At 43.0% G+C, this 26816-nt stretch overlaps 1 protein-coding gene across 1 annotated transcript in view; it reads left to right on the plus strand.

The window, feature by feature from the left end:
* The first annotated feature begins 621 nt into the window (after nucleotides 1–621).
* jcada (junctional cadherin 5 associated a) overlaps nucleotides 622–26816 on the plus strand; it is a 34374-nt gene continuing 8179 nt past the window's right edge. Inside the window, exons 1-4 of the mRNA XM_071415161.1 lie at nucleotides 622–775; nucleotides 17950–18485; nucleotides 25529–25700; nucleotides 25913–26772. Coding sequence (XP_071271262.1) covers nucleotides 18088–18485; nucleotides 25529–25700; nucleotides 25913–26772 — 1430 coding nt within the window. The 5' untranslated portion in view covers nucleotides 622–775; nucleotides 17950–18087. The remainder of the gene's footprint in view (nucleotides 776–17949; nucleotides 18486–25528; nucleotides 25701–25912; nucleotides 26773–26816) is intronic.

Consider the following 26816-nt stretch of genomic DNA (forward strand, 5'->3'; position numbering starts at 1 on the left):
TAGGGAATAGACCTATATTGAAACGTTAGAATGGGTGAATCACGGACGTTATACTACTGGAATGATTTCGTTGTGGGAATACACAGGTTGAGGCAGCCAGAAAATACCAGTTTCCCCCCCTCAGTTTTCGGGGATTCAGTTATATGCAACATCTGTGTCAATATTATGGAGGTCATTTGGTTTCTCTGTTCTTTTAAGTGGTGCAAAAAAGAGAACAACTCTCTCCACCTGTGAACATTCAGCAAGGAAAACATTCTCGTATGCGTGTTTAGTGTGTATCGATGCGGGGTTGCGGGTGTAGTCCTACTGTATTTTGTCAGAAATGTGTGTGCGTGCGTTAATTGAAAGGTTTCATTAGCCTACTTTTTGTTACCTAACTCCATGGCAGATGGATTTAGATATTGACTTACCTGGTTAAATAAGGGCTAAAATAAAAATGTACTGTTTAGGCTACTATCATGATCTCACTTTGTAGCAAACTAATTGAAAAAAGAAAATATGAGGGGCACAGTAGGTCAATAAATTCAGGGCCATCCATTCAATACAAAATCATCCAGCAGCGCCACTGCTGAAAAAAAGCATACTGTATTCCTTCTGTCGCTAATCAGGGCGCGTTGAGGAGAGCTGCTGCTCCTGCGTCCCTCCAGTTGCCGCCCCGAATAGGCATGCTAAGCAAATGCCCAGCACAGTACAGCACAGAGCTCTCTCGGCCGCAGACACTGAACGCAGGGAACTATAGCCTGCCAGACGATAACGCGACCGACGCATCTCCCAGGTAAAAAAGAAGTGTCTATACAGTGCGTAATTTCAGGGTGATGATAGTGGTAGCCTATGTGTGAAATATAGACTAATACAAGAAAACGACAGATCTGATAGGATATCGAGTGGAGGCTGTGTCCGCTGGAGGCATATTCGGCAGAGGGAGAGGTTGAAGAATGCTGCTGGTATGAAGTAAACAGAGCAGAGGCAGAGAGAGAGAGGCGCATCTGCAAACGGTGCCTCAACTTAAAGCCTGGCTGGGTGATCTTCATATCTGCTGCAATTGCTAGCATTTTTCACAATAGATAGGTCACCGTATGTGGTAAAAAATGTGAAGTCAAGAATATAAGATACGGTAATGTTAGGGGAATGGACGAACGGAATGAACGTTGTTTACATATTTATTTACTTCAATATAGAGTGCTAGCTGGACTCGCTGAAGGTTACCTGCAACTACACTTCAGACCTAGCTAGCTAGCAAGCTAGTTGTTATTCAACATTTTGCTAACATTTCGCGGGTTTACAATGTACCCAGCCCAGCTATCAATAGCTTGCTGAAGGTTAGACAAACGTAGTGGCAATCAGTATCCAAATTGCATTGGCATATCACAGTTATCAAGCAAATGTTCAATTTGGTAACGGCACAGATTAGAACTAACGTTACAGTTTTGAACGCCTTCAATCTTGCTACATAGAGCAGTTATGTTTTAAATATTTGTAACCATCAACAACAATTCGCAGTGAGAATATCAATGACCCGGCAATGGCATGGTTTGGTCTGTCAAGTTTATGCGGCTGGCTTTGATGTGTGTCACACTGTCGCACCTGCAGCATCTTCTCAATCACATGTCTGAGGTCAAATCACCAATCATCTTACGTTTGCCCCATTTGGTCGAACTTGGATAACTTTTCAAGTACTTTTATTATAATGTTATTCTGGTGGATTAATACAACCGTTTAGATTTTTATTAAACATTATTATTAGACTAGTTAGAGACATTGGCCTACTCAGAAGTGTAGGTTACCAGTTGTGTGTGTGTGTGTGAAATGTGCCTGATTGTGTTGACACAGGAGGCAGACAGTCTGAGCGTACTGAAGTGTGAAATCGGCGGGAAGTTGTTTCAACTAATTATTATTAAGTAACTGGTTTCACATTCTTTTTTTTTGTTTACTTAACTTTTCGGTTGATGTTTTACCTGAAGAAAAAAAAAACGGCCCAAATTTAGCTCAAACTTGAGAAAATTCAGTAAAAATTCAGTTTGCTCAAATGGTCTCATATGTTCATTAATCTAGAAATGATTATTTGGGCATCTTATCACACATACTGCTTTTAACATACAATGTTTGCAACATACATATTTGGCACACATTGACATACATAATTACATTGTGCATGTTCATTTATACAGTAATTAATATACTGTAGATGTCTTCACCAGGGATTTAAACTCACAAAAGGCCCTAAGCGGCCCCCCAACCAAGCAGGCCCCAAAGAATGGTGGCCCCCCCTCTTGACGGCAGAGAGAAAAATGTACTTTTTAAATTATACACATTTTGCCATGGGTCATAGAGAACATTTTGCATTTTTAAAGGAAGTTTTCTGCAGTTCTACACAGAACATTTAGCAATTTTATAACACATTTCATGAAATTATACTCATTTTGCCATGGGTCAGAGGCATTCTTGCACTTTTAAAGCTAATTTCCTGCAATTCTAATACACATTTTGTCATGTGGCAAAAAAAAATTGTGTGCTATTTTATATACCACATTTCATGCAACTCTATTCATTTTGCCATGGGGCAGAGAGACATTTTTGCAGTTTTAAAGCTAATTTCCTGAATTTCTACCCATTTTGCCATGGGGCATAGAACGTTTTGCAATTTTATAGCAAATTTCATTTGATTCTACACATTTTGCCATGTGACCAAGATAAATTCTTGTAGATTTGAAGCTAATTTCTTGCAATTCTACCCATTTTGCCATAAGGTTGAGAATTTTTGGGCAGTTTTAAATCAAATTTCCTGCAGTTATACACATTTCGCCATGATGCAAGGGCCCTGCGTGCCCAGTCGGTATTTGGCCATGATTACTACAAGTTCAGTGGCTGACAAAACAAGAGAACCTGCTGATGTACAACCAAATGTCTAACTTGCACCTTGTCTATTCTACTATTCTAATTTTCAAAAGTAAGTTGAGACCCCGATTGAGTTCCTTATGTCGCTTATGCCTGGAGCCGACCCTGGTTCATGGCATTCCAATCTTCCTGCTATGCCAACATGTCTGTGTCAATGACTGATTTCACCTGTATTGCTACACTTTGCACTCAGCTCTGTTAAAAGCACACTCAATTTATTGTATTTATCATAGTGATTAGGGATTTAAACATGCCCCACCAACATTAGACAACTATAGAGAAAAATCTAAAATTGCTGAAATAAATCAATTAAACCAATGATTAGAGAATAGTCAGACTAACTAATAATTGGCACAGACATGGTGGTATAGCAGGAAGCTCGGAATGCCATGAACCAAGAGGTTGTTAGTTCAAATCCCAGGTGAGGACATGTTGAAATATAATTTCTGTATAAATGAACATGCACAATGTCAATGTGTGTCAAATATTTCAGTTGAAAACGTTGTATGTTAAAAGCACTATGTGTGTGTAAATAGTTCCACATACTTTTTGGGGAGGTAATTATAATTTATAATGTGAATGAACATATCAGATATCAGACAAGTTGCGCAAACACATCATTTTAAGTTGACATCATTTTTGCCAACCTTTTTTCAAGTTGGAGCTAAGTTTGGGCCAACATTTTTTTTGAAGGTTCAGGTAACACATGGGCCAAAAAGTTGAGTAAACAAAAAACCGCTGTGGAACCATATACTTAATAATAATTAGTTGAAACAGTTTATTTATTTTATTTTTTACAGTGTATGGCTATGGTGATAAGGCACGAGGAAGAGGTCAACAACTGGTGTGATGAATGGTCAAGGTCAGCTAACTAGGCTAGTATAGGCTTCTCCATTTATTACATTCATTGTAGTCGGATACTGCTAGTTAGTTAATCTGCATGTAGGAACACCAAAAGGTCAGTTTGTATTTGTCATCCTCTTGTTAATAAACAAAAACATAGCAATATGGTGATAGGCAATGCATCTTGAGAGGGTCATGATGAGTATTGCACAAAGAATTCAACATGCTATGTCTAGTTTCACTTTATTCTGACATTTCAGTTAGGCTAGCCCATGGCTCGTTCTGTTAATTGGTGCTGTATGAAAACTTAACCCCCCGCCCACTTATTCCCACTTACTGGGTCTGTTTCGTGTCACCTAGGAGGAGAACTCAACATAACCTTTAGGGAGAGGAGTGGCGTCGAAAGGAAGGAAAAGAGGAAGAGTTTTGCCAGGCGTCACTTATCTTGAATTACATGGAGAGAAGGTATCCTTCCTGGAAAACACTAATAATGATGGCTAACAGTAACACATGCCTCTGTAAATAGTTTAGCAATCTGATAGTGTATTAATAATCATAGTCTCTCACTGAGTGCTAGCTAGTCCTTTCAATATGGTTTTAGACTGGAGTTACCAGACAGAAAATCTAAGTTAAAACAGTGTAGGCCTATAAGTCTACACTGTGTCATAAATAATACTAAACACAGACATAGACCTACACTCTATGAAATGAAAGACATTCAGCTGGAGGGTATTAACATATTAGACTGGTTTGCTTCTGAAGTCAGAGGCGTGTTGAAAGCCAGCTGTCTTTTTCTTGACCTTTCACTCAGGGTCCTCTAGAGGGCAGATGTCTAGACTAGAGACCAGAGACCTGTGGTTCAGTTGGCCAGTTCAACTGGAAGTTCAGGAATCCAAACAAAGGTCATTATGATGCAGACATTACTGTGTTTTGCAGTGCTCTCAAGCAACATTGCATTTTTACGAGTTTCATCCCAAATGGCGCCCTATTCCCTATATAGTGCACTACTTTTGACCAGAGTTTTATGGGAATAGGGTGCCGTTTAGGATGCAAGCCTATATCTTGCTATAAGATGACCATAGTCAGTCTTTGTAGGCCTATGTTTTAGGTTGATTAGTGTAGTTATCGGAACTCAGCCTGCAGCGTAATTCCTCTGTCTGAACTCACTCTTATTGGATTCATTTAAGCCTAGGTGTGCGTCCCAAATGGCACCCAATTACCTACATAGGCCTCTGGTCAAAAGTAATGCACTATGTGCCCTGATCAAAAGTAGTGCACTATATAGGGAATAGGGTGCCATTTGGGACGCATTGTAGGTGTGGCCTTGCAGGGCTAAGAAGTTGCATGAGAACAGTACTGTAGTCTAGTCCTGTGGATTTCTATTAGACAATATTAGTTTGTTCAGTATTTAGCTGTTTATTCATTTAGAAGAACCAGTAGGCTGCAAAGCTTTAGAGCCCCTGGTTTTACAACATTTAGATGAAGCAGTAGACTACAAAGGACTTTGCATTGTCTAGGCAGAGGACAGATCCTCAACCGACGGGCACTGTGTGAGAGGTTATGTTAGCTGCGACAGCCTCTGTAACATTTGTTGTAATGTTATTTCAAGGTTATGACTCGGGCATTCTTAGATTGACACATTGTTTTGGTCCACTACTGTAGTTTCCAAAGGAGAACCGACACTGGACATGTAAATAGAGAGGTTGAAACTCCTTGACAAGTTTTAGCTCTGGGATTTGCTATCTCTGGGGTGAGTGTGTGTGTGTGTGTGTGTCAAAGAGAGAGAGAAAGAGTGTGTGTGCACCCGTGCGTGAGAGAGAGTGTTTGTGTGCGTGTTTTGACACATACCCTCCTTTGGCAGGGTTGGTGTAAGAACGTAAAGCCAGTTGGATGCCCCTGGCGGGTGGGTGTAAAGAGGGAAGTGGCTCGTTAATTCCGTCAGTACTACAGGAGAGGAAAGGAAAGGGCTGGTCACAGCCACAGCGCTCTAGAGGCGTTGCATGGATGTATCCTGGCTAAGTGACTCAGACTGTACCAATTCAGCTTCCATCACTTAGCTTAAACAGCCGTAAGTCAGTTAGCCAGAGAGACTTCCTGGTACTAGACGATAAAACAGACCTATTCTTTACAGACATTGAATAATATTAGGCATGCCTGCACCATATCTTATTCCAAACTTTTTATGCACTGTACAATTCTTATCAACCTTTAGGTCTGTTGACCTGTACTGTTTTTTTTAAGGACGTTATCGACTAGTTCATAAAATAGCAGCTGATACAGATTTTGCCTTATCAGAGAGTAAGATATCAGTCATCTAATTTGGAGTTCGGGACTTTTTGTCCCATAACTTTAGATTCTTTCACATTTCTTCCCCCTCCATCGAAGTGTTCAGCTGCCTGCCAAGTCTGTCCATACCTGATTAGCATCGTGCTAGTGTACTGCGGTGTGTTAATCCTTTGATCACAGTGGTTCGGTCTGATAAACCATGCCTCGGTCATCTCAAGGTAGCCCCAAGAACCTTGATGAGAAGTAATGACCATGAGAAGACAAGCTGAACAGTGGACGGGGTAAAAAAAACACATAGAAATATAATTTCTAGAAGGAACATGGGAACATCTCCATTTAAGTAAACGTTCTATAATTCTATTTCTATGGTCAAAAACCAAAACAACATATCCTTGGACATAATGCTGGAGAGTTAGTCTTACTCGACGATATGCCTTTTATGAACTGCAGAGAACTGTACTGTATTCACGGGCATTAACTTGCTAATGTTTCAGACAGGCTTACCAAGACGTTCCAAGGCGTCTTTTATACAGTAAATGTTGTCACATGCTTTGCATTGGCAATTCCTTTTGCAACATGGAGCTTCTGCCAATGCTTTTACATGTTTCGTTTTAAAACTGGAGCAGGGTGTGGACTGGATTCCATTGAAAAACATGTTATATGATGTCAATGAATATATTTTATATATGTTTCAGAAGAATTAGGCTGAGCCTTTTGAAATAATGGGAAATAAGCCTATTGCATGTGCGACACTAATATCCAACAACTTTTCATTTAGACCTAGATTATTTACACACTGCAATACTCTTTTACTGTTCCTCCTCATCATCTGAAGTCACAACTTTGCATTGACGAATCCGCACAGCATTAAAAACACTTGACACTGTTTGATTAGATCACTGTAGTGTGTCTAAAGTGAATTAAGTCTGTGGTCTGTCATTTGTTACTGACTCCATTGTAGGAGAACGTAACATCCCATCCCAACCCAACCCAACGGAGGTCCTTTGATACTGAAGCCAGATGACTCCCTCAGTAACTCCCACACTGTCAAGTTTTGGAGGGAAACAATGGGTGTATCCCAAATGGCACTATGAGCCCTGGTCAATAGAGTGCCATTTGGGACATAGAATATGTGGAGCGAACAGCCTACATACATTTGTCCATAAGCAATATGCTATTCACAAAAGGAAAACAACCGTTGCTATGGGAGCAGTTGAGCAAAATATGTTTGTGGGTGTTTTAAGTAATTCCTCATGAGATAATTCACTCGATGTGAATGAGATTGTTGTTGAGGTCTAGTGCTGTACCCTACCCTACTGATGAGAGGGTGTGGATAGATACATAGAGATAGATAGATAACATGTTGTTGACAGAGTGTGGCAGCATGGGTTTGTTAGCAATGTGGTGCAGTGGTTAGGGGAAAGGGCAAGGAAGGGAACGGATAGTTGCGAATGTCGCTCAATTCTTAGATCAATCATTGTCATGTCTTTGTTAAATACATTCAACTTCTGTCAGTTAAACTACTGTAAACAAGGTGTTTAGAAGTGATCTGGCCAGATGGAGCTGAGTCTGAAAACCTACTTGCAGCCTGGGCCCCTCACTCTCAGTGGGGTTGGACAGAACAGGAGAGCGAGAGTCAAAAGTTTGGACACACCTACTCATTCAAGGGTTTTTCTTAATTTCTTTACTATTTTCTACATTGTAGAATAATAGGGAATACTTCAAAACTATGAAATAACACATGGAATCATGTAGTAACCAAAAAAGTGTTGAACAAATCAAAATATAATATTTGAGATTCTTCAAAGTAGCCACTCTTTGCTTTGATGATTGCCAAGAGTATGTAAAGCTATCTCTCAACCAGCTTCACCTGGAATGCTTTTCCAACAGTCTTGAAGGAGTTCCCACATATGCTGAGCACTTGTTGGCTGCTTTTCCTACACTTTGCAGTCCAACTCATCCCAAACCATCTCAATTGGGTTGAGGTCGGTTGATTGTGGATGCCAGGTCATCTGATACAGCGCTCCATCACTCTCCTTGATCAAATAGCCCTTACACAGCCTGAAGGTCTGTTGGGTCATTGTTCTTGTCACGTTCCTGACCTTATTTTCCTTTGTTTAGTCTTTGTTTAGTTGGTCAGGACGTGAGCTGGGTGGGTGTAGTCTATGTTATGTGTTTCTTTGTTTAGGTTTGTCTTATTGGCCTGATATGGTTTTCAATCAGAGGCAGGTGTTTTACGTTGTCTCTGATTGGGAACCATATTAAGGTAGCCTGTTTTCACTGTTGGTTTGTGGGTGATTGTTCCTGTTCTTGCGTTCATCTGTTTTTGTGTTCTCTGTAGCTTCGTTGGGTTTTCGTCTGTTTATTGTTTTGTTCATTATAGAAAAAGTATTCTAATAAATATGGATACATACCATGCTGCGCTTTGGTCCTCCTCTCCTTCTACCGACGGAAGCCATTACAGTTCTGTTTAAAAATGGGATTGGATGGCATATTGCTGCAAAATGCTGTGATAGCCATGCTGGTTAAGTGTGCCTTGAATTCTAAATAAATTACGGTGTTACCAGCAAAGCACCCTGACATCATCACACCTCTTACTCCATGCTTCGCGGTGGGAACCACACATGCGGAGATCATCCTTTCACCTACTCTGCGTCATCCTTTCACCTACTCTGCGTGGTTGGAACCAAAAATCTCAAATTTGGACTCATCAGACCAAAGGACAGATTTCCACAGGTCTAATGTCCATTGCTTGTGTTTCTTGGCACAAACAAGTCTCTTCTTATTAATGGTGTCCTTTAGTAGTGGTTTATTTGAGGCAATTCAACCATGAAGGCCTGATTCACGCAGTCTCCTCTGAAAAGTTTATGTAGATGTGTGCAATTTCTGAGGCTGAACTTATCCTCTGCAGCAGAGGTAACTCTGGGTCTTTGTTTCCTGTGGCGGTCCTCATGAAAGCCAGTTTTAATCATAGCGTTTGATGGTTTTTGCGACTGTACTTGAATAAACTTTAAAAATTCTTGAAATTTTCCCAACTTGACTGGTCTTCATGTCTTAATGTAATGATGGACTGTCATTTTGCTTTGCTTATTTGAGTTGTTCTTGCCATAATATGGACTTGGTCTTTTACCAAATAGGGCTATCTTCTGTATACCACCCCTACCTTGTCACAACACAACTGATTGGCTCAAACGCATTAAGAAGGAAAGAAATTCCACAAATTAACTTTTAACAAGGCACACCTGTTAATTTAAATGAATTCCAGGTGACTACCTCATGAAGCTGGTTGAGAGAATGCCAAGAGTGTGCATAGCTGTCATCAAGGCAAAGGGTGGCTACTTTAAAGAATCCCAAATTATAAAGTATAACACTTTGTTGGTTACTACATGATTCCATATGTGTTATTTCATAGTTTTGATGTCTTCACTATTATTCTACAATGTAGAAAATAGTAAAAATAAAGAAAAACCCTTGAATGAGTTGGTGTGTCCAAACTTTTGACTAGTACTGTACATACAAAGAGACTGTCAGAGAGAGTCAGACAAAGAGAGGGGTGGGCTGGGGCTGTGAGTTATAGCGGATCTGGGCTGGCAGTGTGGCGTTGAAATATGACCATGTGTGACTTGGCCATGTGTGACCTATGGGCCCTGGTCAAAAGTAGTGCACTTTAGGGAAAAGGGTGCCATTTGGGACATATCCCGTTTTCAGCCTTCGCCAGAGCGTCTCAGAGATACTCAGTGTCGTGTTAAGAGAGCTGATTGGAAACACCGACACACATCCTCAGGAAGCGCCAATTCCAAGCGGGGGTACGCTGGACAATGATGTCACAGAGCCAAACAATAAAAAAGGTTTTGGCAGAATGTAGTTGGCCCCTCCCCTCTTCTGGTCTCTCTGGCCAATGAGGTTTGCAACAATACAGAGGTGTGGTTCCTCTGAAGGAATATTTGAGGCAGGGATTGGATGGGATGTTATCCTTTGGGTCTCTGGCAGACCTGGGTTCAAATACTATTACATTTCACTTTACACTGCATGCAGTGCCAGATGGATGGTGTTTGCACTTTTGTAACTATTCTATTGGTTCCATTGCAACAGGCAAGTTCAATCAAGCCCAGCATAAGTATTTTAAATTATTTCAAATAGTGTTTGAAACCAGGTTTGGTCTCCGGACACAAGTTTGTGGGTTATTCCCGAGATTCCTTTTTGTTTTCTAGCCATGTGTTTGTGGGTTATTCCGAGATTCCTTTTTGTTTTCTAGCCATGTGCTGCAGTGTTCTAGTATTGTTTTACAGATGGATCATGCAGTGGAGGCCGTTGGGAGGAGCTATAGGAGAACAGGCTCATTGTAATGGCTGGAATAGAATCAATGGAATGCAGTCAAATGTGTTTTTCATATGTTTGATACTGTTCCATTAATTCCATTCCAGCCATTACAATGAGCATGTCCTCCTATAGATCCTCCGACCAGCCTCCACTGGGATCATAGCACGCTCACTGTGCATAATGTGCATTGTGTCTGTCAGTCTCCTGAATACCTTTTTGACATTGATTGCTACTTTCACCACCGCTAAGGAAAAGCGTTCATAAGATGTGGAAATAGGCTTAGGTTTATAGGTAGACAGACAGATAAAACTGTAAGAAACATTCATAGTTTATCACTATATAATGTAGGAATAAGTAACCAACACCAATTTGTCCTTCATTCCTTGTCAGGGTTCAGTTCCAGAAACTATTGCAACGCCCAGAGCTATGATGATGAATGTCAGATGTTGTCATCGCCACAAAATTGTTTGAATGTGAGCATATGTCTGTCTGCTAGCCGGCCTGTAGATATTTTGACTGCAAAACACTTTGGCAACGGCCATTACACATTCTTTATAAAAATTGCACTAACCTTTCTGCATAGAATTGTCCAAGCTCGTTAGGCTGACTGTTGGATGACATGGATCTAGACTTGACTGTTGTTGCCTGTTAGATTTTTCTTTCTTAAAGTAGCTATAGACATCTTCAATTTCCTGATTAGGGCTCTACATCTGTGTCGTCAAAGCCCTAGTCTTGTCTCTGTCCCATGCTTCTCTCTCTCGAATTCAAAGGGCTTTATTGGCATGGGAAACATATGTTAACATTGCCAAAGCAAGTGAAATAGATAATAAGTTAAATAAACAATAAAAAATGAACAGTAAACATTATACTCACAAGAGTCCCAAAGGAAAAGAGACATTTCAAATGTCATATTGTGGCTATATACAGTGTTGTAACAATGTGCAAATAGTTAAAGTACAAAAGGGAAAATAAATAAACATAAATATGGGTTGTATTTACAATGGTGTTTGTTCTTCACTGGTTGCCCTTTTGTTGTGGCAACAGTTCACAAATCTTTCTGCTGTGATGGCACACTGTGGTATTTCACCCACTAGATGGGAGTTTAAATTGGATTTGTTTTTTAAATTCTTTGTGGGTCTGTGTAATCTGAATACACTATGTGTCTCTAATATGGTCATACATTTGGCAGGAGGTTAGGAAGTCCAATTCAGTTTCCACCTCATTTTGTGGGTAGTGTGTACATAGCCTGTCTTCTCTTGAAAGCCAGGTCTGCCTACGGCGGCCTCTCTCAATAGCAAGGCTATGCTCAATGAGTCTGTACATAGTCAAAGCCTTCCTTAATTTTGGGTCAGTCACAGTGGTCAGGTATTCCGCAACTGTGTACTCTCTGTTTAGGGTCTCTCTCCCTCCCTCCCCCCTCCTACCGGGGCCATGAAGAAGATTATGACACCAAACTGTTTACCTGGAAACTGTCTTCCTCCTCCAGCCTTTTGGTATGCATCCAAAATGGCACCCTATTCCCTATATAGTGGACTACTTTTGACCAGGGCCCATAGGGCTCTCATCAAAAGTAGTGCACTATGTAGGGAATAGGGTGCCATTTGGAAGGCAACCTTGGTGTTGTAGCCACTAGCTACCAGTCAGGACAGATGCCTTCCTCTTCCTGATGATCAAAAAATGCCTTTATTTATGTACTGTACAGTGTATTCGGAAAGTATTCAGACCCCTTCCCTTTTTCCACATTTTGTTACGTTACAGCCTTATTCTAAAATGTATACAATTATTTTTTTATTTCATCAATCTACACAAAATACCCTATAATAACAAAGCAAAAACAGTTTTTTCTAATTTTTTTCTAATTTATTACAAATAATAAACAGAAATACCTAATTTACGTAAGTATTCCGACCCTTTGCTATGAGACACGAAATTGAGCTCAGCTGCATCCTGTTTCCATTGATCATCCTTGAGCTGTTTCTACAACTGTCACACCCTGATCTGTTTCATCTGTCTTTGTGATTGTCTCCACCCCCCTTCAGGTGTTGCCCGTCTTCCCCATTATCCCCAGTGTATTTATACCTGTGTTCTCTGTTTGTCTGTTGCCAGTTCGTTTTGTTTCGTCAAGCCTACCACCGGTTTTCCCGTGCTCCTGTCTTTCTCTAGTTCCTTTTTCCCCGGTTTTGACCATTCTGCCTACCCTGAGTCTGCCTGCCGTTCTGTACCTTTCGGACTCTGCTTTAGATTACTGACCTCTGCCTGCCCTTGACCTGTCGTTTGCCTGCCTCCTGTTTTTGTATTAAACTTTTGTTACTTCGAAACTGTCTGCATCTGGGTCTTCTACTGAGCCTTGACAACAACTTGATTGGAGTCCACCTGTCGTAAATTTAATTGATTGGAAATGATTTGGAAAGGCACACACATGTCTATATAAGGTCCCACAGTTGACAGTGCATGTCAGAGCAAAAACCATAACATGAGGTCAAATTAATTGTCCATAGAGCTCCGAGACAGGATTATGTCAAGGCACAGATCTGGGTTAGGGTCCCAAAAAATGTCTGCATCCTTGAAGGTCCCCAAGAACACAGTGGCCTCCATCAGTCAGGGAGGTGACCAATGAACCCGATGATCACTCTGACAGCGCTCCAGAATTCCTCTGTGGAGATGGGAGAACCTTCCAGAAGGACAACTGTCTCTGCAGCACTCCACCAATAAGGCCTTTATGGTAGAGTGGCCAGACGGAAGCCACTCCTCAGTAAAAGGCACATGACAGCCTGCTTGGAGTTTGCCAAAAGGAACCTAAAAACTCTCAGACCATAAGAACCAAGATTCTCTGGTCTGATGAAACCAAGATTGAACTCTTTGGCCTGAAAGATAAGCATCACATCTGGAAGAAACCTGGCACCATCCCTACGGTGAAGGATGGTGGCGGCAGCAGTAAACATTATACTCACAAATGTTTCCCGAAGGAAAAGAGACATTTAAAATTTCATATTGTGGCTATATACAGTGTTGCAACGTTGTGCAAATAGTTAAAATACAAAAGGGAAAATAAAAATATATAAATATGGGTTGTATTTACAATGGTGTCTATTCTTCACTGGTTGCCATTTTCTTGTGGCAACAGTTCACAAATATTTCTGCTGTGATGACACTGGTATTTCACCTAATAGATGGGAGTTTGCCAAAAGGCATCTAAGGAATCTCAGACCATGATAAACAAGATTCTCTGGTCTGATGAAACCAAGATTGAACTCTTTGGCCTGAATGCCAAGCATCACGTCTGGAGGAAACCTCGCTCCATCCCTACGGTGAAGCATGGTGGTGGCAGCATCATGCTTAGGGGATGTTTTTCAGCGGCAGGGAGACTAGTCAGGATCAAGGGAAAGATGAACGGAGCAATGTACAGAGAGATCCTTGAGGAAAACCTGCTCCAGAGCACTCAGGACCTCAGACTGGAGCGAAGGTTCAACTTCCAACAGGACAACGACCCCTTGTACACAGCCAAGACAACGCAGGAGTGGCATCAGGACAAGTCTCTGAATGTCCTTGAGTGGCCCAACCAGAGCCCGGACTTGAAACCGATCGAACATCTTTGGAGAGACCTGAAAATAGCTGTGCAGCGATGCTCCCCATCCAACCTGATAGAGCTTAAGAGGATCTGCAGAGAAAAATGGGAGAAACTCCCCAAATACAGGTGTGCCAAGCTTGTAGCGTCATACCCGAGAAGACTCAAGGTTGTAATCGCTGTCCGAGATGCTTCAACAAAGTACTGAGTAAAGGGTCTGAATTCTTATGTAACAGTGATATTTGCAGGGGGGGGGGGTTATACATTTGCAAACATTTCTAAAAACACGTTTTTGCTTTGTCATTATGGGGTACTGTGTGTTGATTGATGAGGGGGGAAAAAACTATTTAATCAATTTTAGAATAAGCCTGCAATGTAACAAAATGTTGAAAAAGTCAAGGGGTCTGAATACTTTCCAAATGCACCGTATTTCATTACAAGCCAGTCAAATCAGAAGGCACGCTGATTTATTATTTGGACACTATCTAGTATTTGTCAGTGATCTAATTTAGCCTACCAAGTGGTCGTGATTGAAGAAATGTCAATGAGTGTTAGGCGGCATTCATTTTTCTTTAGGCTACATAGTGTGAGAGAGAGTACAGTGCTGTGAAATGCCAGATCTGGTCTGCACATGGTTCAGCTTCGCTAGGCCTACATGGTATCCATAAAGAACATCATTCATTTCATTTTGACAGAGTCAAATCATTAAAAAGTACCAGATCTGCACTTTTCAAGCATCCGCAGCAGCAGCAACAACAGTAGAAGTGTTCCTTGCCAGGATCATTAAAGATCTAAGTCAGTAGCTAACACAACGCACGTATTGTTACCAAAACTCAATGTTGTTGTGGTGTGAGGAAAAGAGGGAATGAAAGTGGGCCGTTGTTGCTGTCCGGGGCTGCTGCTGTTGCCTGAATCAGGAGTTTTGTTTGATATCAAATGGTAATTCCATTGCGTAAGAGAATTAGTGATATTTAAACTGAGCTCGCCGTGGGACGCTAGGGCAGGGGGATTGGGAGCCAGGAGGGTCACAAACGGAGAGGAAAAGGGAAATACTTATACTGATGATGGTGAAGATAAGGCCCATTTAGAGATGATTACTGACTGACAGGAATTCGGATTGTGGGTTTAAATATGTCTTAGATGGGGCAGCATATGTTATGGATCATAATCAGTTTTGATTATATTATGACATTGCCGAATTACACGCGCGTGTGTGTGTGTGTGTCTGTGGGTTGGTTCTTCTATCCTTGTGGGGACTTTAGACTTTAAAACTGGGGAAATTCTCCCTCGTGGGGACATTGCCCACGTCCCCATGAGGACAAAGGCTATTTTAAGCTTAGAGGTTAGGGTAAGGGGTTAGTGGTTAGGTTTAGGGATTGGGTTATGGTTATGGTTGTGGTAAGGTTTATGGTTAGGGAAATAGGATTTTGAATGGAAATGAATTTCAGGTCCCCACGAGGATAGAAGAACATAGTGTATGTGTGTCAAAAGTAGTGCCCTATTGCGTATTTCCAATGATGATTTACCCCAGTGTTTCACCCAAAAGGCTCTGTTTCCATCTACACGGGCCGGCACCCGTGTCTTACTGGGCCATGGCTCCAGCAGACCTACTCTGACTTGGAGCCAAGGAAAGACCACCCGTGTCTTACTGGGCCATGGCTCCAGCAGACCTACTCTGACTTGGAGCCAAGGAAAGACCACCCGTGTCTTACTGGGCCATGGCTCCAGCAGACCTACTCTGACTTGGAGCCAAGGAAAGGTCCTGGGTACTTTTCAGCGGGCATTTACATAACAATGGCTAACTGTGAACTTTAACACCGACTAACAAAGCAACAGTCTCAAATGATGCAGGTTGTTGATTCTGCAGGCCACAAGTCTTTAGTGTCCTGATATAATAACACTAGAGCTAACATTAACCTTAAACACTGGCGGCCCGCTGTCTCATTGGAAATGCACAATGTAGGGAATAGCAGCCTCTGTGTGTAGACCAGGGTCCAGGGTGGTGTATCGCTTCACTTGTTGCTGCTAGAAATGGGAGAAATGTCACAGGACAACGCTATCCTAGGTTGACTGAACTGTTGAACTCTTGTTTTACCAGTTGCATTAGCAGAGATGGATTGGGGTTTGCAGTTAAAATGTGGTTTGCACATAGTGTCACATCTGGCATGGCTTGGATACATTTGGCGTTTAGGCCTATCTAATTGAGACTTTGCATCATTTTGGGTTCAAGATTGTGAAAACAAGTTTGCAGATTAATCTGAGTTTGACAGTGAGCTAATTCATCAGTAATCAAATCCAGTATTTAGTTTGTGCAATGTTCGCAAATATCTACTCTAACAGAAATGTGCCTGCCCGTGAAAGAAAATACTCCACCAGAATGCCGTTGGCGACAGTTAAACAGGAAAAAGTAACACTGAGCAAGAGCCAAGAGTGAGCCAGAGCCAAGAGCCAAGAGTCCCCAATACTAACAGGGTTAAAGTTTTACATGAGAAAGATGATCGCGTTAGTGGGCTGGTCATACAAAGAGAGCGGGCAGTGTTTCACGCTCCTAGAGAGACAGTTAATCACCTAGGTAGTACCACGACTAATGCTTAGGTGGTGGAAGGCAGGCAAGGCAATACAGCAACGCAACACAGCTACAAGACGTCTCCAGTCTGGAACTGCATTCAAAAAGCATCTCAGAGTAGCAACTCTGATTTAGGATCAGTTGTTTAGATCACGATGAATAAGATTAGCCTACATGGGGGGGGGGGGTAATCCTAGATTAGCACCTGAGATGCTTGATTCACACAGCCTCTGGTCTTCATACAATACTTTGTAGAATATTATTTATTGAAACGCTGTAATTTACTCTGGACTACCACAGGCTCGTCCTCCTATCTCTGGTTTAGGTATAATCCCAGAAGGTGTTGGTATAAACTAGGCCAGTGATTCCTAATCTTTTTTGGTTACTGTACCCCAAATCACATTTTGCTCTGTTCGGACCTACAAAGTATCCCCTCGTGCATTTTACCAGTAGGCCTATGGTTTTATGAGTCTTCCCAAGTACCCCCCTGTGGATAGCCCAAGTACACCCAAGGGTACACATACCCTAGGTTGGGAACCATTGAACTAGGCTAACTCTTGTTTGGTATACAGTGACACGGAGACTAGCGTTAGCATCTGTCCAGTGGTACGCTGCTGTAAACATCACTAACAGGTCACTACAATACAGGCAGAGTATAATCCACTCATATTACCCAGGGGCTTTCAGGCATATGCCCAGGATTCAGGAATATCCTCAGGGCGTTCTGGAGCTGTATGCCTGGCTGGGTGGGTGGGTGATTATTATAGGTACGCCCCAGATTAGGATTTGGATGTGGATAGAGGCTGGAACACACACACAGTCCTGGTGGTGCAGGCAAGCTGAGTAACACAAGATGAGGGGAGCACCGCTTAGACTGTTACATCAAGATCCACTGCAACACTGACTACCCTCCCAGTCCCCACCGCTGATTTACCAAACATGGGCTAGCCAACCAGCCGCTGCCTCAGGGCTACAGTTCTACAGTTCAGGTATTATTACATAGTTATTACATGATATGTGTCACTAGCACCGTTATTACTATTGATAATAAGGACATTTTGGGTTGCTCTAACTAGCGCTGTTGATTTTCCTCTCCCGCCGTCTGCATGTGGTGGGCTTAGTATCAGACCTCTGTCTCGGACTGAGATGGAGAGACTCCTGTTGTGGGGCAGAGAAGGGGAGGAGAGGAGAGGACGGGGAAAGAATGGGGAGAGGAGAGGGGCGTCCTGTTGTCGGGCAGAGGAGAGGAAAGCAGAGGAGAGGGAAGGGAAGGTAGAGGAGAGGGACGGCAGGGAGGCAGACAGAGCGGTTGGTTTGTGGTGGAGGGAGCGGAGGCTTTGAAATGGGGGGTTTTGTTCTCGCCTCTCCCCTCTTCTCCGTCCAGTTGGGCAGTACTCTAAAGAGAATGATATGGAGACAGAGGGATAATTGTTTTAACAGCACCCCCCTCGCTCTTTCTCTCCTGTTTTCCCAGTGATGGCCAGTCAGCTGTGCAGCTGTGCTCGGGTTCCTTTCGCTGCGTCTAGCAACCAGGTCTGAGTGACGCCACCCCCCCCCACCCCCCTCCACCCGCCCCTCTTTCAAAAACAACACCAGCAAAACAAATGTGACCATGTACAGCGTGGAGGACCTGCTTATCTCTCATGGATACAAGCTGCCCCAAAACACCTCTACCGCCCCCACTGCAGTCTCCCCCACCCCCCCGTCCTCCTACGATAACAAGCGTTACGGCGACCCTTCCTCCTGCCGCCAGGAGATCTTAGAGAGCCGGTCTGGTGGTGGTCACGGCACGGTGAACGGGTATGAGATAGACTCTGCGCCGGGGGTATATGTGTACGGCAACAATAACTGCAGGAAGCCCCAGCCACCAGCCCCAACCAAAAGCTACTCCTCGAGTCACACTGACAATGCATGGAGGGACAGGAACAGCCAACCACAGAGGAGGGAAGCCGACAGCGGTAACCAAGGTGACACCCACTCCTTGGGCGATTCTCTCACGACAGATAGCGGGTGAGTCCGTGTACTTAATCTTTTGGAATGCTAGTGTTGTCTTCCATTGTTTTTATCATTGCATGTTGTTAATCATACAGTTGGTCTGTTGCAGGAATCTTGTTTGGCACATAGAGTTATGCAAAGGTGGAGTCAGTCAGTATAGGAGTTCTGCATTGGGATGCTGCACCACAGATTCTCTCCCTCTCTCACCTCCCTCTTTCTCCCTTTCTTTTTATCTACCCCTCCCTCCCTTTCCGATAAAGCCAGTAGACAGGGAGTTGGGGTAATGTGTTCTGGAGTCTTAATCTGCCACATGGGACAGTTGTGTTGTAAACAGACTAGAACTGCCGCTACTACTGCTGATGATAGACCCCAGCACCAACATCCGTCTGAGCATGCCCAGTTCTGCAGACAGATTTTACATCCCAAATGGCACTCTATTCCTTTATAGTGCACTAAGGAAGTGCACTATTTTTTATTTTACCTTTATTTAACTAGGCAAGTCAGTTAAGAACAAATTCTTATTTACAATGACGGCCTAGGAACAGTGGGTTAACTGCCTTGTTCAGGGCCGGAACGACAGATTTTGACCTTGGCAGCTCGGGGATTTGATCCACCAACATTTCGGTTACTGGCCCAACGCTCTAACCACTAGGCCGCCCCGTCTTCAGTTCTCCTATTATTACATTTAAAGATACTGTTATATTTAAAAAAAAATCTTTCTCTAAAAAACGCTGTCCCACCGTAACACGCACATTAAAAGACTGTAGCATTAATGAGCCTTAAGCCACACCCCTACACATATCACCAGGTGATGGGATTGCACCTCTCTCCAGCATGGCCACATAGTGAGTACCCTGCAAATATTTTGGAAAAAATGAGTAAGCAAGTTGGTAAATCTTCATGTATTTTTAAGAAGTGTCACTACCGAACATTTAATATATCAAGAAATATGTAAAGTAGGTTTTGGGACTAATATATTTGCTGGGATGTACATCTGTCCAAATGAAAGATAGCCAGCCATATGTTACTTGTGTCCAGACCAAAATTGTCCCAGCTGTAACAACAATTGACACCATAGAGATATATAGAGGTCTCATCTTTGTATCTGTGCCATTATGGTGTCTGTGACAGCACAGACAGCGCCATTGAGGCTATCTCCATTATAACGTTGCATGCGCCATGCTCTACCAACTGAGCTACAGAGGACCACCATGTGGGTAGTGGACAAGTGCACACTTCAGGAATAAGTGTAGTGTATTAAGTTGCATAGCCAGCAGGGGGGGTCCAACCCTCCAAGAGCCCAAACATTTACATCTATTTGGTCAAAACATAGACGTCTGGTGCCTCCTCTAATTTCTGGGCTGTGCCACAACCGGCCGTGGCCGAGAGTCCCATAGGACGGCACACAATTGGCCCAGCGTCGTCCGGATTAACGGAGGGTTTGGCTGGTGGGGTTTACTTGGCTCATCACGCTCTAGCCACTCTTTGTGGCGGGCCGGGTGCCTGCGGGGTGACCCCGGTCGCCAGTTGAACGGTGTTTCCTCCTACAAATTGGTGTGGCTGGCTTCCGGGTTAAGCTGGCGGTTGTTAAGGAGCGCCGTTAGGCGGGTCATGTTTCGGAGGACGCATGACTCCACCTTCGCCTCTACCAAGCCCGTTGGGGAGTGGCAGCGATGAGACAAGATTGAAAATTGGGGAGAAAAACTGAAAGAAAAACTGAAAAAACATAGACGTCTATAATGTGCCACATTGTACTGTACCTTACTGTACTGTAATCTATTGTACTGTACTTTACTCGAGTTTACTTGAGTTTCTTACAATTGAAGAAAGGGCCCATGGACTCTTGGTCTTGGCTCTAGGATATTACCTTAGTCTTTGGTTTACAAATCATAGGCAACCCAATTTGAAGAAGACAATGCTCTCTGATCATTGGCTGACCTGATCACTCCCAACCCATAGGAATCCCCACCCAGCTTACTTTTAAATGGTGGAAGCCCTGAATGGCAATATCTATACTAAAATGAGTCCTCCATTTATCTGTATGATTGACACCGAAACGGATGTTGTTTTTCCAAAATAAAGATAGGTAAATTGACAATTTAAGCATCCAACAACATATTTAATTAGATGCATAAGTAAATCAATCAATCAACAAGTTTCAAATATATACAATCAACATTGAACATTTTACAGAGAACAATAGAGATGATATTTCTCTAAATTTCAATGTAAAGGTTTAGAAAATCAGGTTAAATCATGTTTTTACTATTTTGTTAATTTGGTATGCAAATACAATTTCTAAAATGTATCTGTAATAGAAGGTTAATCAAAATGATCAATACTGTGCATGATTCTCCCTTTACTGCAACATTATCACTATGTTTTGGACCTTTCATTTAATGGGGTGGTAAGGAATTCAGCTAAATATTTCAAATATGCAATGCAAACAAAGTGTGTGAGTAGTATGTACAGTCGGAAGTTTACATACACTTAGGTTGGAGTCATTAAAACTCGTTTTTCAACCACTCCACACATTTCTTGTTAACAAACTATAGTTTTGGCAAGTCGGTTAGGACATCTACTTTGTGCATGACACAAGTAATTTTATAATTATAATTCACTGTATCACAATTCCAGTGGGTCAGAAGTTTACATACACTAAGTTGACTGTGCCTTTAAACAGCTTGGAAAATTCCAGAAAATTATGTCATGGCTTTAGAAGCTTCTTATAGGCTAATTGACATCATTTGAATCAATTGGAGGTGTACCTGTGGATGTATTTCAAGGCCTACCTTCAAACTCAGTGCCTCTTTGCTTGACATCATGGGAAAATCAAAAGAAATCAGCCAAGACCTCAGATTTTTTTTTGTAGACATCTGTACAAACAATAGTACGCAAGTATAAACACCATGGGACCATGCAGTCGTCATACCGCTCAGGAAGGAGACGCTTTCTGTCTCCTAGAGATGAACGTACTTTGGTGCGAAAAGTGAAAATCAATCCCAGAACAACAGCAAAGGACCTTGTGAAGATGCTGGAGGAAACAGGTACAAAAGTATCTATATCCACAGTAAAACGAGTCCTATATCTACATAACCTGAAAGGCCGCTCAGCAAGGAAGAAGGCACTGCTACAAAACCGCCATAAAAAAGCCAGACTACGGTTTGCAACTGCACATGGGGACAAAGATTGTACTCTGGTCTGATTAAACAAAAATAGAACTGTTTGGCCATAATTGCCATTGTTATGTTTGGAGGAAATAGGGGGAGGCTTGCATGCTGAAGAACACCATCCCAACCGTGAAGCACGGGGGTGGCAGCATCATGTTGTGGGGGTGCTTTGCTGCAGGAGGGACTGGTTCACTTCACAAAATAGATGGCATCATGAGGTAGGACAATTATGTGGATATATTGAAGCAACATCTCAAGACATCAGTCAGGAAGTTAAAGCTTGGTCGCAAATGGGTCTTCCAAATAGACAATGACACCAAGCATACGTCCAAAGTTGTGGCAAAATGGCTTAAGGACAACAAAGTCAAGGTATTGGAGTGGCCATCACAAAGCCCTGACCTCAATCCTATAGCAAATTTGTGGGCAGAACTGGAAAAGCGTGTTCGAGCAAGGAGGCCTACAAACCGGACTCAGTTACACCAGCTCTGTCAGGAGGAATGGGCCAAAATTCACCCAACTTAGTGTGGGAAGCTTGTGGAAGGCTACCCAAAACGTTTGACCTAAGTTAAACTATTTAAAGGCAATGCTACCAAATACTAATTGAGTGTATGTAAACTTCTGACCCACTGGGAATGTGATGAAAGAAATAAAAGCTGAAATAAATAATTCTCTCCTATTATTCTGACATTTCACATTCTTAAAATAAGGTGGTGATCCTAACTGACCTAAGACAGGGAATTTTTACCAGTATTAAATGTCAGGAATTGTGAAAAACTGAGTTTAAATGTATTTGGCTAAGGTGTATGGTAACTTCCGACTTCAACTGTATGTCTACCTGACATATGTTGGAAGACGTGTGCTGAAAGTTTGGGAAAAACAGGATACAAATGTTCATGTTTTTCCAACCCCGAATTTGCACCACTTCTGTAGAATGACCCATATAGGGAATAGGATGCCATTTGGGACGCATAAAGACAGATCGGGACGTCTGCCTGTTTTAAAACCCTGATCAGTAGTAGGCTATCGATAGCCCCTCTCTCCATCGCTTCACATAGAACCTTCCTTATATAACGCATTCAACATTAATAATGCACGCAGCATTTAAATATGGAGAAGAGATGCTGCCTGCTATTCTTAGTTCAGTTAAGGTGTTATGCAATGGCAACCTTTCCGGGGGAATGTCCCTTGGTGTTAAAATGTAGGATTTTTACAGAGACACTCATTCTTTCGTCTATCCTTTCTTCTTGTCAGCTTGAGGAGCCTAGTTGCAGTAGCAGTGCTGGAGGATTGTGTATTGTATATCTCTGTAGATCGAAGACGTTCAATAGCCTACATCAGTCATAGACATCCTATAGCTGAATTCATTCTCTATGTAATTCTATGATATCAGTACCCAATGACACTCAATTATATACTATTTCAGTAAATGTAGATTTTTATATTTTTTTTATATAAATATATTTATATTTGTTGTTTTTGAGATTTGCTCATAGAACAGGGATTTGACCTTGAATATTACACAATGGTAACATTGATTATATTAGGCATATATAATTCAACCTGCATAGCCTAACCTTGCCTCAAGTGCAAACAGTGCTTTTGATTAGAAAATCTAAGCATTAAAATCATATACGTGACACTTTTTACAATGGTTGTTGCTGGGGTGTTTTTAGCTTAGTTTTTGAAGGTAAATATGGAATATACCTCATCTTTCCACTAGGAGGTGCAGATGCTATCCACTTACTATTGGCTAACTAGGCTGTAATATAAGATATGGGATGCAGTGGAACCTACCTAATTCTCACGGCAGAACATGAAAAAGGCATGGAGAATCAGCTTCTCTCAGACCGTAGGGTGCACACATGTCATGTTTGTTTGCATGTTCAGTAGGAATATCCAGAAATAGCTGTAACTAGGCCTATATCCTATCCAGAGACTGGGAGTTGGCTTGCATTATGCGTGTGTATCTCTAATGGTCACACAGCAGCAACCCTTCCATTCTACATTAGCCTTTAGAGATGGGGAGAGACAGACCACTGATGGCTCTACTCTTCTACCAGTAGTGTTCTGACTCCCTCCAGTGGATGAGGGCCTCAATGACATCTTGCTGTAGAATTATTCCTGATGTGTACTGTGTGTGTTCTATTTCTGTGTGTTCTATTACTGTGTGTTCTAGGTTCAACTACTGTGTGTTCTAGGTTCTAATAGTGTGTTCTATGTGTTCTGGGTTCTTATACTCTGTGTTCTGTGTATTCTAGGATCTAATACTGTGTTCTACATTCTAATATTGGGTTACATTGCCTTCGGAAAGTATTCAGACCCCTTGACTTTTTCCATATTTGTTACGTTACAGCCTTATTCTAAAATGTATTAAATATATTTTTTTTTTCTCAGCAATCTACACATGACAAAGCAAAAACAAGTTTTCAGAAATCTTTGCACATTTATTAAAAATAAAAACACCTATTTACATAAGTATTCAGACCCTTTGCTATGAGACTCAAAATTAAGCTCAGGTGCATCCTGTTTCCATTGATCATCCTTGATGTTTCTACAACTTGATTGGAGTCCACCTGTGGTAAATTCAATTGATTGGACATGATTTGGAAAGGCACACACCTGTCTAATATAAGATCCCACAGTTGACAGTGCATGTCTGAGCAAAAATCAAGCCATGGGCTCGAAGGAATTGTCCGTAGATCTCCGAAACAGGATTGTGTCGAGGCACAGATCTGGGGAAGGGTACCAAAACATTTCTGCAGCATTGACGGTCCGAAAGAACACAGTGGCCTCCATCATTCTTAAATGGAAGAATCTTCCTAGAGCTGGCCACCCGGCCAAACTGAGCAATCGGGGGAGAAGGGCCAAGAACCTGATGGTCACTCTGACAGAGCTCTAGAGTTCCTCTGTAGAGATGGGAGAACCTTCCAGAAGGACAAGCATCTCTGCAGCTCTCCACCAATCAATCAGACCTTGATGGTAGAGTGGCCAGATAGACAGCGCTCCTCAGTAAAAGCCACATGATAGCCCGCTTGGAGTTTGCCAAAAGGCACCTAAATGACTCTGACCATGAGAAACAAGATTCTCTGGTCTGATAAAACCAAGATTGAACTCTTTGGTCTGAATGCCAAGCGTCACATGTGGAGGAAACCTGGCACCATCCCTACGGTGAAGCATGGTGGTGGCAGCATCATGCTTTCGGGATGTTTTTCAGCAGCATGGACTGGGAGATTAGTCAGGGTCAAGGCAAAGATGAACGAAGCAAAGTACAGAGAGATCCTTGATGAAAACCAGCTCAGGACCTCAGACTGGGGCTGGTCACTTTCAAACAGGACAATGAACACACAGGCAAGACAATGCAGGAGTGGCTTCCGGACAAGTCTCTGAATGTCCTTGAGCTCCAGCCAGAGCCCGGACTTGAAGCCGCTCTAACATCTCTGGAGAGACCTGAAAATAGCTGTGCAGCAACGCACCCCATCCAACTTGAGAGAGCTTGAGAGGATCTGCAGAGAAGAATTGTAGAAACTCCCCAAATACAGGTGTGCCAAGCTTGTAGCGTCATACCCAAGAAGACTCGATGCTGTAAATGCCATATTTCAGTTATTTATTTTTAATAATTTAGCAAACATTTCTAAAAACCTGTTTTTGCTTTGTCATTATGGGGTATAGTCTGTAGATTGATGAGGGGGGGAAACAATTTCATCAATTTTAGAATAAGGCTGTAAAGTAACAATGTGGAAAAGGTCAAGAGGTCTGAACACTTTCTGATGACACTGTGCTCTAGTTTCTAATACTTGTGTTTTAGCTTCTTATACGGTGTTCTATGTTCTAATACTGTGCTCTGTGTGTTCTAGGTTCTAATACTGTGCTGTCTTCTCTGCGTTCTAGGTTCTGTGAGGGGCCCAGAGGGGTGTATTCAGAGTCCAGGGGCCACCGCGACGTGTCCTACTGGAGGAGGAGAGGCCAGGACTTCAGTGTTCTCCTGGATTACGCTGACTTCAGAGAACCTCGAGGAGGAGGCTATAGGACAGAGGGGGTGCAGCAGCCGCAGAGACAGGAGGTGATTTAAATCTGGGATTTGTTTATTTGACCTTTTTTTAAAGACAGTGTAATGATAAGTGAAACCACTGAGGATGACACAATAATGCGTGTTCCAAATGGCACCCTATTCCCCATAGGCCCTGGTCAAAGGTATGGCACTACATAGGGACTAGGTTGTCATTTGAGACCTATACAAAGACTGCTTTCCATTGTGGTCCTCTGTCTGTCTAGGTGCCCCCAGAGGATCAGCGGCAGCAGCGTGAGAGGCAGCGTTGGGCAGTCCAGTCCCAGTCCCGCTCCAAGCAGAGAGAGGCAGCGCTGCAGCAGTGGACGCCTGCTGCCGTGGAGAGGAAGTGTCAGAGCCTGGGCACGGACGAGTGGCGACCCGCCGTGGTCAGCTTCGCCCGCCAGCTCTCGGACAGCGAGGGCGATAGTTGGGCTCGGGCTCAGGAGCAGCAGCAACTACAGCAGCGCCACCTCCGGACACCAGATGGCGCTGTGGTTGTAATGGGGCCCAGGAACAAAGGGAAGTCCCAGTCTCTGCCCCGAATGCTGCCGCCGGACAGCCTGCAATATGTGGCCATGTCTGGGTCTGTTGGGTCTGGGCAGGACGTGTACAGGAAGGTCAACGGCCACCCAGTGTCCCATCACGACCCTTACAAAAGATATAACCACAACCAGGCCGGGACAGGGGACAGGGACAGGTGGTTTGAGAATGACAGCAGACCCTCCAGTCAGGCTAGTATGGCCAGCCAGCTTAGCCAGGGCTCTCTGGTACCAAAGACCCGGTTCAGCCGTCCCCTGCGGCCTCCGTCCTACGAGGTGCACCAGCAGACCCGGGGGAGTTCTGAGACGCTGTCAGGAGACCCAGCAGCAGCATCAACTCCACAGCCCCAGGCCAGGGACAGAACCCCCCTCCCCCACCCCAGGATGGGTGACCCCAGGCTGGACTATTATTCACAGGATGGAGGGTCTGGCACGGATCCTCCGGGTTATATCCCTCCCCCATCGTATCCCCCCAAGAGAGCTCCGCTTATGAGAGGGGGCCATGGAGGTCACAGGGGCTATGGAGAGGTCCCAGTGAACTACAGGTAATGGTTGTTGTAGCAAGCCTTACTCGTGATTTTATATTGCT

The sequence above is a fragment of the Salvelinus alpinus genome, chromosome 8, assembly GCF_045679555.1.
Source record: "Salvelinus alpinus chromosome 8, SLU_Salpinus.1, whole genome shotgun sequence".
Lineage (NCBI taxonomy): Eukaryota > Metazoa > Chordata > Actinopteri > Salmoniformes > Salmonidae > Salvelinus > Salvelinus alpinus.